The 14,380-nt window shown below is 39.5% G+C and overlaps 1 protein-coding gene across 1 annotated transcript in view; it reads left to right on the forward strand.

The window, feature by feature from the left end:
• Positions 1-257: 257 nt before the first annotated feature.
• Positions 258-14,380, forward strand: part of LOC106059067 (uncharacterized) — a 60,026-nt gene continuing 45,903 nt past the window's right edge. The window contains exons 1-2 of the mRNA XM_056028654.1: positions 258-456; positions 2,687-2,815. Of these exons, the coding sequence (XP_055884629.1) occupies positions 393-456; positions 2,687-2,815 (193 nt within the window). The 5' untranslated portion in view covers positions 258-392. The remainder of the gene's footprint in view (positions 457-2,686; positions 2,816-14,380) is intronic.

Here is a 14,380-nt window from a genome sequence, read left to right on the forward strand (position 1 = left end):
ACTGTTTAATCAACAGGGTTGATAATATTAAATATTGCGTTGATGTAATAAGGTTGAAAAAAAGAAAATGATAAAATGCAGACATTGTGTGTTATTTTACTTTATGTTAATTGTGTTCTCTTTTGCGATGTGTGACAAGGGAGTGTAGATCTGCGCAGAACAATAAAGCGCTATAATTACGTCTTCCTATATTAAAGCAGATACAACTGGACATCTGGATCATTGAGAAATACAATTGGAGTTGTTTTGTTTTTTTATTAGTGGCTTTGTCTTTTTCCTTCCGGGTTGTCCGTTGTTGTATCGTAGTCAGACTGCTGTGTGGACGTGCTAAGTTTTTATGAGTAAACATTTCTTTGAAGTGCTGGTGACTTCGTTCCTATGTTATTCTAATCATGTTGATTTTTTCTATACTATGTTTGCTGTTTTTCATGGGAAATACATTTGTCTTAACACGAGGTAGGATATATTTATTTTTGTTACATTTATTAAAAGCCTTAAAATATATTTTCTAATAATAAGGCTTGTCTTCGAGTTCGAAAATTAATGAGGAATGTAAAATTTCCACGTGGCTACGCCGCCCCAGCTGTTACCTACATATTTTGCCACATAAAGAGCGTGTATACTTCTTGTATGTATCTAATGTTTTGTTTTCTCTTTCTTAAAAAGACATAAATGTCACGTGGTATGAGCTTTACACTAGTGTCGTGATAGTCTCGAGTTCCTCACTTTCCTCCTGTTTTCCCTGCGTCCTGCTGGAGGTTTTGAAAAGAACGAATCAATCTTGGTTTAGTTATTTACCTTAAAAATATATAAAGTTAACACTTTTATATACAATCTTCTTACATTAACATTAACATTAATCTGATATATGAATCGATTTTTTTAAATATTGATTTCCTTATATCCTGTATCTTACAAATTTATTCAACATTAGATAAATTTTTCTGTATGTACTCTGTGTAATTAAATAATGATATTTAATAGCAATAATAATATTATAATTAACTGTGGTGGCGACACGAGTGGAAAGTCACGATGATCTGAACACTAATCGGGCCATTCACTTGTGACATGGTCGTGTGATCATCAATAATAGACGTGCTCGATATTGTATTCGAAAATGTGCTAGAGTCAAGAAGATTGAAAATTTTGTAGGTTCCAGTAAGAGTCCAGAACAACTTTAAAATACCTATAGATTTCCATAAGGCAGTTCAGATCTTAATCGGCAGTATTGGTTAAAATGTTTGGTTGTTGATTTATTAGACTCATTGAAAAAGCAATTATTTTAAGCTAAAGCTGTCAACTTGTTGAGTTGGGTTTTTATTCTGTCGTGTTAGACAGCGCTTGAAGATAACCAAATAACTAGAGTAGTTACACGAATAGTAATTATTATTATAATAGTAACTATTATTAATTATTTAAAAAAAAATATTTCCCTTTCTTAAGTATATCTTACAACTATGTATTACACATTTAAAAAATACATTGGAAAGAGATAGACGTTATATATTTCATTAAACTTTGACCTTTTTAACGTTATTAAGTTTTTTTTTCTCTTTACGTAAGATGTGCAAGTGTCGTTTATGTGTCTCCATACGAAAAACATTTTCAATTTTAGGATTTTTTTGTTTTTTTTTATTTTAATAATTTGATTGTCAAGAACAACTTTAAAATACCTATAGATTTCCATAAGGCAGTTCAGATCTTAATCGGCAGTATTGGTTAAAATGTTTGGTTGTTGATTTATTAGACTCATTGAAAAAGCAATTATTTTAAGCTAAAGCTGTCAACTTGTTGAGTTGGGTTTTTATTCTGTCGTGTTAGACAGCGCTTGAAGATAACCAAATAACTAGAGTAGTTACACGAATAGTAATTATTATTATAATAGTAACTATTATTAATTATTTAAAAAAAATATTTCCCTTTCTTAAGTATATCTTACAACTATGTATTACACATTTAAAAAATACATTGGAAAGAGATAGACGTTATATATTTCATTAAACTTTGACCTTTTTAACGTTATTAAGTTTTTTTTTCTCTTTACGTAAGATGTGCAAGTGTCGTTTATGTGTCTCCATACGAAAAACATTTTCAATTTTAGGATTTTTTTGTTTTTTTTTATTTTAATAATTTGATTGTCAAACCAGGAAGTAATATTGAAGGGAGCTAAATCTGCAGTTAGGGTCAGCGAAATAAATACATTTGTTAGTGTTTCTTCCGTTGTTATACAAATGTGTAGTTTTTACTAACAAATTAATCCTCGGCTTGATGCCCCTCATTACTTAATGCTCTGTGCGGCCCGCATCACCCGCACACTGCTAGCTACGCCACTGCTTTCCCTCTTTTGATACTAAATAGAAAAATTAATAACCAATAAATTAACTAGCTTATAGGGTAATTTTATTATTGATTCTTTTTTTGTCAGGTACACAAAATAATTATGTAAAATTATTTCATCTTGGGTGTAGGAGACATATCATGTAGAAAAATTGTACCAGATAGATAGAGTTAAAATAAGCTTTGCAATTATGTATGCATAGTGAGAAACAAAATAGACATTTGTGTTTTATGTTTATATTGCGATTACACACTTTAAAATATTCTATGTAATGCTTTTTAAAATAATCTCATAATAGCTAGTAACTTCCTTGCATAAATAATATTCACATCTTTTAAATTACAGGTTGTGACACTGGTTGGTTTGGAGATAAATGTCAATATAAATGCCATTGCGAGAGTACGTGTGATATTTCAGGAGACTGTGTTGATAATAAATGTAGTCCTGGATGGTTTGGTTACAAGTGTCAATATCGTAAGTGAGCCATCTTGAGTTCATCACCATAGTCATCACTGTCCCTTTATTTTTTTCCTAATGTGTACTGTGACAGTTCGCGTACCCAAATCCATTTGTCCCGGTCAGCAGCTGTTCTTAGGGAAGACGGTACAATCATTGACACATGACATTCTCCAGACACCTTTTCTTTGAATGATCCCCTCTTCGTGCTCCCTTCACTGTGCCTTGAAGAATGAATTTTGATAGTGAGTCGTGTCTTACAATCTGACTCCAAAATCCCAGTTGTGTCATTTTACAGCGTTGAGAAGTTCCTCCTTTTTTGCCTGCCGAAATGTTGACCTGTAACATTACCAGGGCCGGCCTTAGGCCACTGCAGCCTATGCGATCGCAATGGGCCCCGCGCTTTCATAGGCCCCGTGCTAATTCGAAGTGTACATTATTAAACTAAACCATTATAACGTATATAAAATAACAGGGTTTTCACGACCTCCTAATTTTCCAGGGCCTCCAGGAAATCTCATGAAAAGGCAAAATATACGATAAAGTCATGAAATTTTTTTGAATTTATTTAAATCTCCTGAAGAATAGACGAAATTGACATTCTGGGGTGCAAATAAATAAAAAGTGGCATTTCATTTGATAAAAAATTATTGCAAAGACGAAAGTAGGCCTAATTTCTAATTTTAAAAAAATAATAATTTTGACATTATGCTTATCCCTACCCAGACTAGGCCCCGCGCGATCCGTTTCGCATAGGGCCCGCAAATGCTAGGACCGGCTCTGAAAATTACGAAGTTCTTTGCTTTTTTTCCCTGTATCTGATACTCAGCATTGTTCTGTAGCATTTACTCTCTAAACGGTTGGATTCTTCTTTCAGCCTCAGCGTTCAGTGTCCAATGCAATTTTTACTACAAAGACGCTAGGGAAGAATGCCGCTTTAATTTTTACTGGGAAGCACAAAACTCTTTCAGGTTTGACACAGTTTTATCTTGGAAGCAGATGCCCAGCTTAGGCGGGTTTTTATCTCTTTTATTTATCCTCCATCTTTGTTATGTTTTACCCTAAGTATTTAAATGAGTCATTATCTTCTAATGCTTGGATCGTCCCGAGACATGACGTTAAACTGCGCTCCTCTTTCCTTAGCACTTTTGGAGCTCAAAAGTGCCCTACTTCTTTTCTATCATTGTGTCTGCCTCCTCTTTTCCTAAGTCTGCCTTCATTGATCATCACACTGTCTCCTTAACTTTAAATTCTCACTACGTCCTAGACCAGTCCGTTTGCCGTGGACTGCGACGGGTAAGGGGGGATAAAGAGATCCTGGTGTTTGAGTGGTGGCTATCTGAGGATAAACCACAACAACACAATACTTTGGCTCCAAGTTCCCCTAGACCTGAGACCCAGATGGCCCGCTCTGGGTCAACCGGCTGGTCATGCCGATTCTTCTTGGATTCTTCTTTCAGTCGTCGACCTATGCTGGAGGGCGGTGGCTGTAGGGTCAATCAGGGAGCTGCTGTATCGGACACATGTCCGATGTAGCAGCTGACTGAGTATAGCATCTGTGTAGCCCTGGAAGGCTCATTCTGGACATCCGAATGGCCCGTCCCCTTGTTGGACTCGATGGCGGGTGGGGAGCACAGGTGCCGAATTAACCTAAATATATATGGACAAAAAACACACACAAAACTACTTGCCCCAGACCTATGTCTGGGCAAGAAACGTCGAATTGACGATAAAAAAGAGGAGGTCCCAAAAAGCTGTGCCACCTGGCCATCATTTCTGGTGGTTAGGTGCACAGAGGAGGGTAAAAGCCTGACAAAGTTGAGCCCTTTTATTATCTATAAGGGACTCAAGTCAGTAGTGGGAGAGCCCAAGAGTGTGTCTAAGCTACACAAATCAATGGAACTCCTTGTAGAAGTAGACAGCAAGACACACTCTGATGGGCTTTTAAGATGCAGAAGACTCTGTGATCTCCAAGTGGAAGTCATGCCACACAAGAGTCTGAACACCAGCAGAGGTGTAATCAGCTCTAGGGACCTACTGGAATGTTCCGAGAAGGAAATAGTGGAGGGCATTGAAGGAGTCACCCATGCCCGGCGCATTACCAGGCGCAGGGAGGGTGAGGAGGTCAAAACCGCCACTATTATCCTCACATTCGGAACTAGGACACCGCCAGAGTATGTGAAGGCAGGATACCTACGAGTTCCAGTGAGGCCCTACATACCTAACCCCATGAGGTGCTTCAAGTGCCAGGGTTATGGACACGGCGCGGCAGTCTGCAAGAGGAACACTGTGTGTGCCAGATGTGCTGGAGAGGGTCATGAGGACAAGGGCTGCACAGCCCAGTTCAAATGCCCAAACTGTCAAGCTGGCCACTCAGCCTACTCCAAGGACTGCCCTGTGTGGAAACAGGAGGTTGCCGTGCAGGAGTACAAGGCAAGAAACGGATGTACCTTTAGCCAGGCGAAATCGGCTGTACTGGCCCTACCCAAGGGCCAATTCGGCTTGACAAAGACCTACGCCCAGGCTGTTGCTAAGAAAGGAAGATCCATAGCCACACAGACGGACACATTGACCCCACCACCCCCTCCTCCTCCTCCAACTCAGAAGAAAACACCGCCAAAGAACACACCTCTGAAGAAACAAGAAAGCCCTGTTGTCATGCTAAAGAACAGGTTCTCTGTGCTCGCTGATGAGAGCATGGAGACTGAGCAGCATGTCAAAACCAATACTCCGGGAGAACCCGGAGACATCATGTCTGACACAGGTTCTCCTCAGAGAACCCAGCCAGACACCCCAACCTCTACCGAGCTAGAGGTTGACCAACTCCCTAAGGGGAGAAATCAAAGCGGAGAGGATGCCCGAGGTGAGAGAGGAGGAAATAAGCTCCGCTCTAACCAGAGGGATCTCTCCTCTCCAGAGAGAAAGACTTCCCCCAAAAGGGGGTTGTCCTCCTTTCCATCCAAACCCAAGAATAAAAATACCAAGGTCACTGGAATAAAGGGAAACCCCTCCGGGGGCCTCCCAAGGCCAAATAGCTCCAAGTAGGTCATCTAGAATAAGCCATGGATTCCAGAATTGTACAGTGGAATTGTAGAGGCCTCAAGGCCAATTACGAGGAAATGCAGCTACTGATGGACTCTGAGACTCCTGTAGCTGTCTGCTTACAGGAAACATTTTTGAAAGATTGCATCAGCTTCCGAAGCTACCGTGCTTACACCAAGAATGTTGAGGATGCAGAGAGAGCATCAGGTGGAGTCTGTATCCTTGTGAAGGATAGCATCCCCCATGAGAGGGTAGAACTACAGACCACACTACAGGCCGTAGCAGCTAGGATAACCCTTCACAAGGTTATCACTTGCTGCAGCCTGTATCTACCACCAGGCGCTCCATTAAACCGAACAGACATGGAGGACCTATTGAAACAACTTCCCCGGCCTTATTTAATCCTTGGGGATTTCAATGCCCATAACACCATGTGGGGATCCAACAATACCGACACAAGAGGTCGTATGCTGGAGGATATCTTCCTCCAACATGATTTATGCATACTTAATGATGCATCACCGACCTACTTGCACCCAGGAACTGGATCATTCACATGCATTGACCTCACCGTATTAGTCCCCGGACTTCTGGACGATTTTAAATGGTCAGTTAGCAATGATCTACGGGGAAGTGATCACTTCCCAATCATCATTACTAACAATCTCCCTTCATTGGGACGACCTCAGCGGTGGTAACTGAATAAGGCCGATTGGGAACAATTCCAAAAAAGATGCTCCGAGGATATCACATAAAATATCCTCCATGAACAGAACCCAGCTGATACCTTTGCTAGCAAGCTACTAAGTATAGCCAGGAAAGTTGTACCCCTAACCTCTGCAAATCCAAAACGGCCTAGCAAACCATGGTTTGATGCAGCTTGCAAAAGTGCTATTGGTGATAGGAAAAAACGACTGACTGCATTTATAAAGAATCCTTCCCAGGAAAACCTAAAGCTATTCAGGATAGCTAGAGCAAAGGCTAGACAAACCATACGGTCAGCCAAAAGGAATTCCTGGAGAAGTTTTGTCGGCAGTCTGGATGCCAAAACTTCTTCTAGAGCGGTTTGGAAGGCAGTAAGGCGAATCAAAGGGAAAGAATCAAATGCAATAGGGCATTTGAAAAACCAAGGACGAACTGTCACGTCCCCAAGAGAAATAGCTGACTGCCTTGCATCCTCAATAGCAGAAAAATCATCCACTGCACACTACACGCCAGAGTTCCAAAAAGTCAAAACCAGGGAGGAAAGACACCCCATTGATTTCAGGTCAGAGAACAATGAAGACTACAACAAACCGTTCTCGCTTGAGGAACTGAGGGAATCGCTGGACAAGTCACATGACACAGCGCCTGGAGAAGACGAAATCCATTACCAGTTCCTCAAGCACCTTCCCGAACCCTCATTGGCAGTCCTGCTAGGGGTCTATAACTGTGTGTGGCAAACAGGCGCTTTCCCAAACAGCTGGAGGAAAGCCACAGTTATACCGATACCTAAACCGGGAAGAGACGGCTCTGACCCAGCTAACTATCGACCAATAGCACTAACAAGCTGCATCTGCAAAACCATGGAAAGAATGATTAACAGTAGGCTGGTCTGGTACCTGGAAAGGAATAAAGTGATCTCAAACTACCAGTGCGGATTCCGGCAGGGGCGGACAACAACTGACCACCTGGTAAGGCTGGAAGCTTATATTAGAAATGCATTACTCAGAAGAGAACATCTAGTAGCTGTATTCTTTGATATAGAAAAGGCCTAGGACACAACCTGGAAACATGGCATTCTACGTGACCTGGCGCTTATGGGGCTTAAGGGACACCTCCCCCGTTTTGTGGAGGAATTCCTGAAAGATCGAAAATTTCAGGTTCGAGTGGGCAACTCCGCTTCAGACACTCATGACCAGGAAATGGTTGTACCCCAGGGCAGCATTCTGTCAGTCACCCTGTTCAACATTAAAATAAATAGCATCATAAATGCGCTGCCCCCTGGCATAGAGTGCTCTTTGTATGTTGATGACTTTGTCATCCTCACTTATGGGAAAAACACCTTAGAAAGAAAATTACAGTTATGTTTAAACAAAATTCAGGGTTGGGCAAACTATAATGGTTTCAAATTCTCAGACTCCAAAACAGTTAGTATGCATTTTTGTAATCTAAGGGGACTACACCCAGACCCTGAACTATTTATACACAAAAAGAAGATCCCTGTCGTGAAAACTACAAAATTTTTAGGCCTCACCTTAGATTCCAAATTTAATTTTCTCCCCCACATTAAAGAATTTAAGAAGAAATGCCAAAAGTCATTAAACATACTAAGAGTACTCAGCCATACGGACTGGGGAGCTGACAGAGATACCTTGCTGCTGCTCTATCGGAGTCTAATTCGATCCAAGCTAGACTACGGATCCATAATATATGGAGCAGCAAGGAAGTCGTACCTAAAAATACTGGAACCAATACAAAATGCTGCCCTGCGTCTCTGTCTCGGCGCGTTTCGTACATCACCTATCCCAAGTCTCCATGTGGAGGCTGGAGAACTCCCCATGGATATAAGAATGAAAAAGCTTGCAATGCAGTATATAGTCAAGCTAAAATCCAACCCCAGGAACCCTGCTTTTGACTCCATATTTAACCCCACAGAGGTAGAATTATACAATCGAAGGCCTAACGTCATACAGCCGTTGGGCCTTCGAATGAGAGAACCCATCCAAAATTTAACCCCACCCATTGACCAAATCTCTAAAATAGAAACCCCTCAGAACCCTCCCTGGCTAATGAATAAGCCCAAATTAAATTTATCCCTCCTCAATTTCAAAAAAGAAAATACAGACCCAAGCATACTACAAGTCCACTTTAGGGAACTGCAGGAGAGCTACGGAGATTGTGGCACCATCTACACAGACGGATCCAAAATGGAGGGAAAGGTCGCGTGTGCCTGCTCCTTTCGGAACAAACAATCTCCCGTAGACTCCCCGATGGCTGCTCCATCTTTACGGCCGAATTGCACGCAATATTGCTTGCACTTATGGCCGTAAAAGCATCAGAAAGGAGTAAATTTATAATCTGCTCCGACTCCAAATCTGCATTGCAAGCTTTGGGGCGGATGAAGACTGACATCCCATTGGTACATAAGAGCCTGAAGCTGTTGGACCAAATAACAGCCGACCGTAGGGATGTCACCTTCATCTGGGTCCCCTCCCATGTTGGCATTGAGGGAAACGAAGCCGCAGACAGAGAAGCAAAGAGAGCCCTAAATCATGCGGTGTCAGGAACCCAAATTCCCTACTCGGAACCGAGACAAAGTATTGCCTCTGCCACCTATCGAGAGTGGCAGAACCGATGGGAGGCTGAGACTCACAGTAAACTCAGGCAGATTGTGGCGGATGTCAGGTGGCGGCCCACATCTAAGGGTCTGACAAGGCGTGGTAGCACGACCATGTCCAGACTTAGGATTGGCCACACCTACATCACGCACTCTTTTGTACTGAAGAGAGAGGAGCCCCCACTTTGCGAGTACTGTGACTCTCGCCTCACCGTGGAACATATCCTCGTTGATTGCCCCAGATACCAGGATGTCAGGGCGAAATATTTTAGAGCCACTAATCTAAAAACACTATTTAATAATGTCGACCCTGGGAAGGTACTGGGCTTTATTCGGGAAATGGGGCTATCTACGAAGATCTGATTTCTGAATTTGTGAACATGCACTATTTACATTAGATTTTTACCAAATATTTAAATTTTTACTACCTTTACTATTTTAACTGTGAATAGACCTTGATTTTAATTATATGACTGTATAGAATCTGGCCCTTGTTGTTTAGAGAGAGAGAGTAGTCCTTAAGGAACTGCAGGCACGACATGGCTTAAATTGTGCCGATGTGCCTCAAATCAAAAATCAAATCAAAATCTAATGTTTGGCCAGAAATAACCTGTAAAAACAGAAATAGCTTTAAAATTACTATTATTGATGGATTTTTTTTTAGTTAATAACTAAAAAGTTTAATTAAAATTTGTAAAACTTTTCAATATGTGGTCAGGGTTGAAACGCACTCCCAGTTTTCTGGTCATGTGATATCAATAACTTTGATTATAAAAAAAAATGATGCAGTTAACAACTATTTAGTCAGTCTGCATTTTGAAGAGGGTAAAGTAAGATCCTGGTAGAAGTTATGGGAGTAAATATTTGCACTTGAAAGTAGCAGGATTATAAAATGTTAAACATTTTTTGCCAAAAGCTTCTATGCAGTATTATGAATGAGGTTGTTCCGAATTTTATTTGTGAGCCACGTGGAGGGTGTTTAATTTCTGTTTCTAGTGGGAATATGATTAGTGAGTTAGGGCAATATTTAGTGGTTTCAATCAATTCATTTACGGCAAACAATATTTTTTTAACTGCAGGAACATCAAGTACACCCTTTTATAGTCTAAAGACTTATTATTGAGATCTATTGAGTCTAAATCAACAGCTAAGCCTATATAGATCTAAAAGCATTAGGGTAACCAACTTGGAAAAAAATCTTAATCCACACCCTCTCTGACCATAAAGTAAATAGACTATGTCCAACTGATTTTAACAACCTGGTCAGCTAGACATACACATGGCCACATGTAGGCCTAGTGTAATGTACGTGTGTAGTCGATAATACTGTAAGACTACCCTGCATTAAGCGTTATACAATAGTGTTTGCTTAATGTAGAGAGGTCAGACCAGATAATAACACACTGGCGTGACTAGTCAAGCATGTTCGTAGATATATTTTTACACTAAAATAGTTATACACCCTCCCTGCCCAGAAAGTAAATAGACAATGGACCTCATTCACCAACCGTAAACAAACAACATTTAGCCACGTGGTGCTCTATCTCTTATATATAATTTACGATCTCATGTTCAATTCATGATGGTTGTCACGTGACCGTTTGTTTCGTTATTTTCTCAATAAGATCATGTGACTAAATGCTGTTTGTTTACGATTGGTGAATGAGGTCCATTGTGTCCGATGATTTTAACAACCTGGCCAGATAGACGAACACGTGTGGGACTATATAGTGTATTGAGTATGCAGTCCATAATGACAAGATCACCCAGTTTTTTTTTCCTTGCACGTTTAACGGTTATGCAATAGTGTTAGTTGTATTTTTAGTGGTCAGACAAGAAAATAGCACATCGGCATGGTTAGTCAAGCATGTATTTTACACTATAAAATAGTTATACAAGTCAAATGTTTTTAAAAAAATATGTGTGTGTATATTTATGTACTATATGTGTATAATTTAACACTTATGACACTTATGAATCTATGTAAACTTGAGTTTTAAAATAATTTGTGCCGAAGTCTAAAGACACTAAACTGACACCATTAAGTTAAAAATAGCGACACGTAATTTGTCTACCAGCTTGAAGCGTCATCCTGGATGAGTGTTACACAGAAATATTTATACATCTAACTTGCACTAACAAGTGTCCTGGCACAGCATTACCCCAAAAACTAAGTTCTAGCCAGTCAACAAAAGACTTCCATAGTTAATTGACAAATTCTATTTATAGTAGGAGAAAACTAAAAACTAAAATGACATTCGATGTCCTTGAATCAAAAAAGACGATTAACTGTAAACTCAACCAAGGTTCTGTATAATCCAATTATCTTCACAGAATGTCGGTGATTATAGTATTTCGTACAATTTCCAATCATTCAAAAACAAATTTGAAGAGCCATCGGTTGTCTATTATGTGCCTAACAGCTATTTGTGTCAGTTCAGTTAATTGGTTGTTAAAGTCTAATGACCATTAACCACTGAGTTGGGTGGCAAAGACTAAAAAGATTCTAATTGGGAATATATACGGTATAAAGGTTAATTCGCCTTGTAAAGTGTAGCTAGGTGGAGATGCCGGAATAATATTACTCGCCCTTTTAAGATTGTTTTTATTTTATTCATAACAACCTAAACCAAATATTACCCAGAATGTTGGAGAATGTCACAGAGATCGAACCATGGACTATCGAGATGGTAATGGATAACAAATACCAAACATCTTTTATTATAAAGACAAGGCGCGTTAATATAAATAGATATGCGCTTTACATACAGAGCAGCAATGGCTGGCACATTTTTCATTTTTTTCATGACCGTTGAGTGGGTTAGTCAACATGTTTTATTCCTTGACTAAGTCACGCTGACCAGACGTCTGTCTAGATGTGAGGGTACATCTCAAGAGGTAGAGGCGAACAGCTCCCACCCCCTTTTTATTTGTTTAGTCCATCACATTGTGTTCATTGATAGACAGGTGACCACAAGTCAAATACGATGGACATAGGTACTTTCTAGAGGTCTCGCCATGGGAACTGAGTTTGTTTGGTAGCTAATCTTATTTAGGGGCTGGACTTCAAGCCACACCTCTACTCGGGTAACTGGACAATGAGTTTGCTTATTGGGAGAAAAATCTCAATCCTAAGCATGATTTAAAAAAAAAAACACGATATTATGAAATACGCGTAATTGTGGAATGTGGTGAAAGAAACTTCTCGTGTATCGAACTAATAAAGAATTACTTGATGTTAACAATTCTCGTAGATAGATTGAAACATTTGGTAATTCTTGCTATTAAGCGTGATCTATGAAGGAAACAGAATATTTAAGATCTACTGTATGACTTCACTCGTAAAGTAATTATATACGTAGTAAAGAATGAACAAAATGCAAAGACGAATTTATTTTCTAATACAAACTCTTAATTTTCACTTATTATCCTTATCCCTACCCAAACTTGGTCCGCGAAATCCATTTCGCATTGGGCCCCCATAATGGTAATGTCCGGCCCTGCTATTTAGTGACGGGTGAATACAGAGTAGATTACTTGTTCTTCCCCCTTTCCTCTTTTTTTTTCGTCGCTAAAGTTACGTCGAGGTAACTCTTGTCTGACTTGCACCTCATTCACCAAAACGAACGGTCACGTGATAATATTTATAAAACAACGAAAAAAAAAACAGTCACGTGATAACCATTGTTGATTAAAATTAGATCGTAATTTGTATAGAAGAGATTGAGAAGCACGTAACTCAAAGTTGTTAGTTTACGATTAGCGAATGAGGTCCAATGGTTAAGTCCGGCCCTGCTATTAAGTGACGGGTAAATACTACTTCCCCCCCCCCCTCTTTTTTTTTCACATCTAAAGTTACGTATGATACTCTAGACCGACTTGAAGAAATAAAAGAGTGATCTTACCATTACTTCTTGGTGTCCTTACTGTTGAGCCATGAAGAGAATTATATATATATATTTGTTTATTTGTAATGCTTTTTGATATTTTTTACATGTTATTATAATGTTTATAATGTTCTCCACTCCTCTCTTCATTTTGGTTGAGAAATCTAAAAATGTGTGTAAATATATACATGATGTAATTCTGGGTGTTCTTAAATATATTATCTTACCTTATATAATACTGACGTTACTTCAAAAAAGAAGATGATTACGTCCTACGCGAAATTGGGACAATTTCCAAAAGTAAATTGAATAATTAAAGGCACAAAAAATATAAAATAAAACAAGGTTACAAAGACATTTGTGTGGAAACACAAGCTCAAAATCGGCCCCCGAAGTGGTCCACCCAGGCATGCTTCAATATTTTCAGAAATAACATCCGAATGAAATTATATCAAAGACATGACATAAGAATGGAGAAAAAAGGTTAACAGATCTTGTGTAGTGCCCCAACGGTCCAGCAGTTCAAAGGATAGGTGAAAGTGAATGTAAAGTTAGATGTGAACCTGGCCTAACTAGTTCCCCTTATAGACCTTGTGGTCTATAGGGCAGATGATGTAAAGTTCATCTGTTTTTGTGGCCTACGGTTAACGAGAGTGTCATGTAGCCAGCACAACGACCAACCGCCTTTACTTTTCCCCCATTAATGTCAGGTACCCATTAGAGCTGAGAGGATTCAGAGGCGCCCAAAGATTCCAAAGTTGAAAATCCCAGTCTGTACCAGGATTCGAACCCGGGACCTCCGGTTCGGAAGCCAAGTACCCCTCAGCCACCGCGCCTCCCCTGGCCTAACTGATGTCTTGTTTTGAAAAAGCTCAACCTTTTGTATGATATTATAAATAGACAAAAGTTCAGGTTATTGATGTTTACAAGATTACTATTAGGTCTAACTTATAATGCATACTAATTAGCTTTTTCTCTTTAAAAAACTGCTTGCATAACTGATTTTAAAAATTAGATTTTTCGCTTTCAGAAAAGAAAAAAGTAGCCGTTGCATCAGAACTTTGAATGGTCTAAAATATTGTGATGACGGATTTTCAATATCTATTCTAGTTTACGAGATCTAAACTGGACAGACGGACAGACGGACAAACGAACAGACATTTCACACAAAACTAATAGCGTCTTTTCCCCTTTCGGGGGCCGCTAAAAATGAAATAAATAACAAGATATTTCTATTATAATTATTAGATCTGCTTGTGGAGCCACTAGTTACTTCGTGATTAGAATGTATTATTACAAGTTTCAGTTAACTTAAACAGTCTGTGTCTGTTTCTT

Source organism: Biomphalaria glabrata, chromosome 5, assembly GCF_947242115.1.
Source record: "Biomphalaria glabrata chromosome 5, xgBioGlab47.1, whole genome shotgun sequence".
NCBI classification, from domain to species: domain Eukaryota; kingdom Metazoa; phylum Mollusca; class Gastropoda; family Planorbidae; genus Biomphalaria; species Biomphalaria glabrata.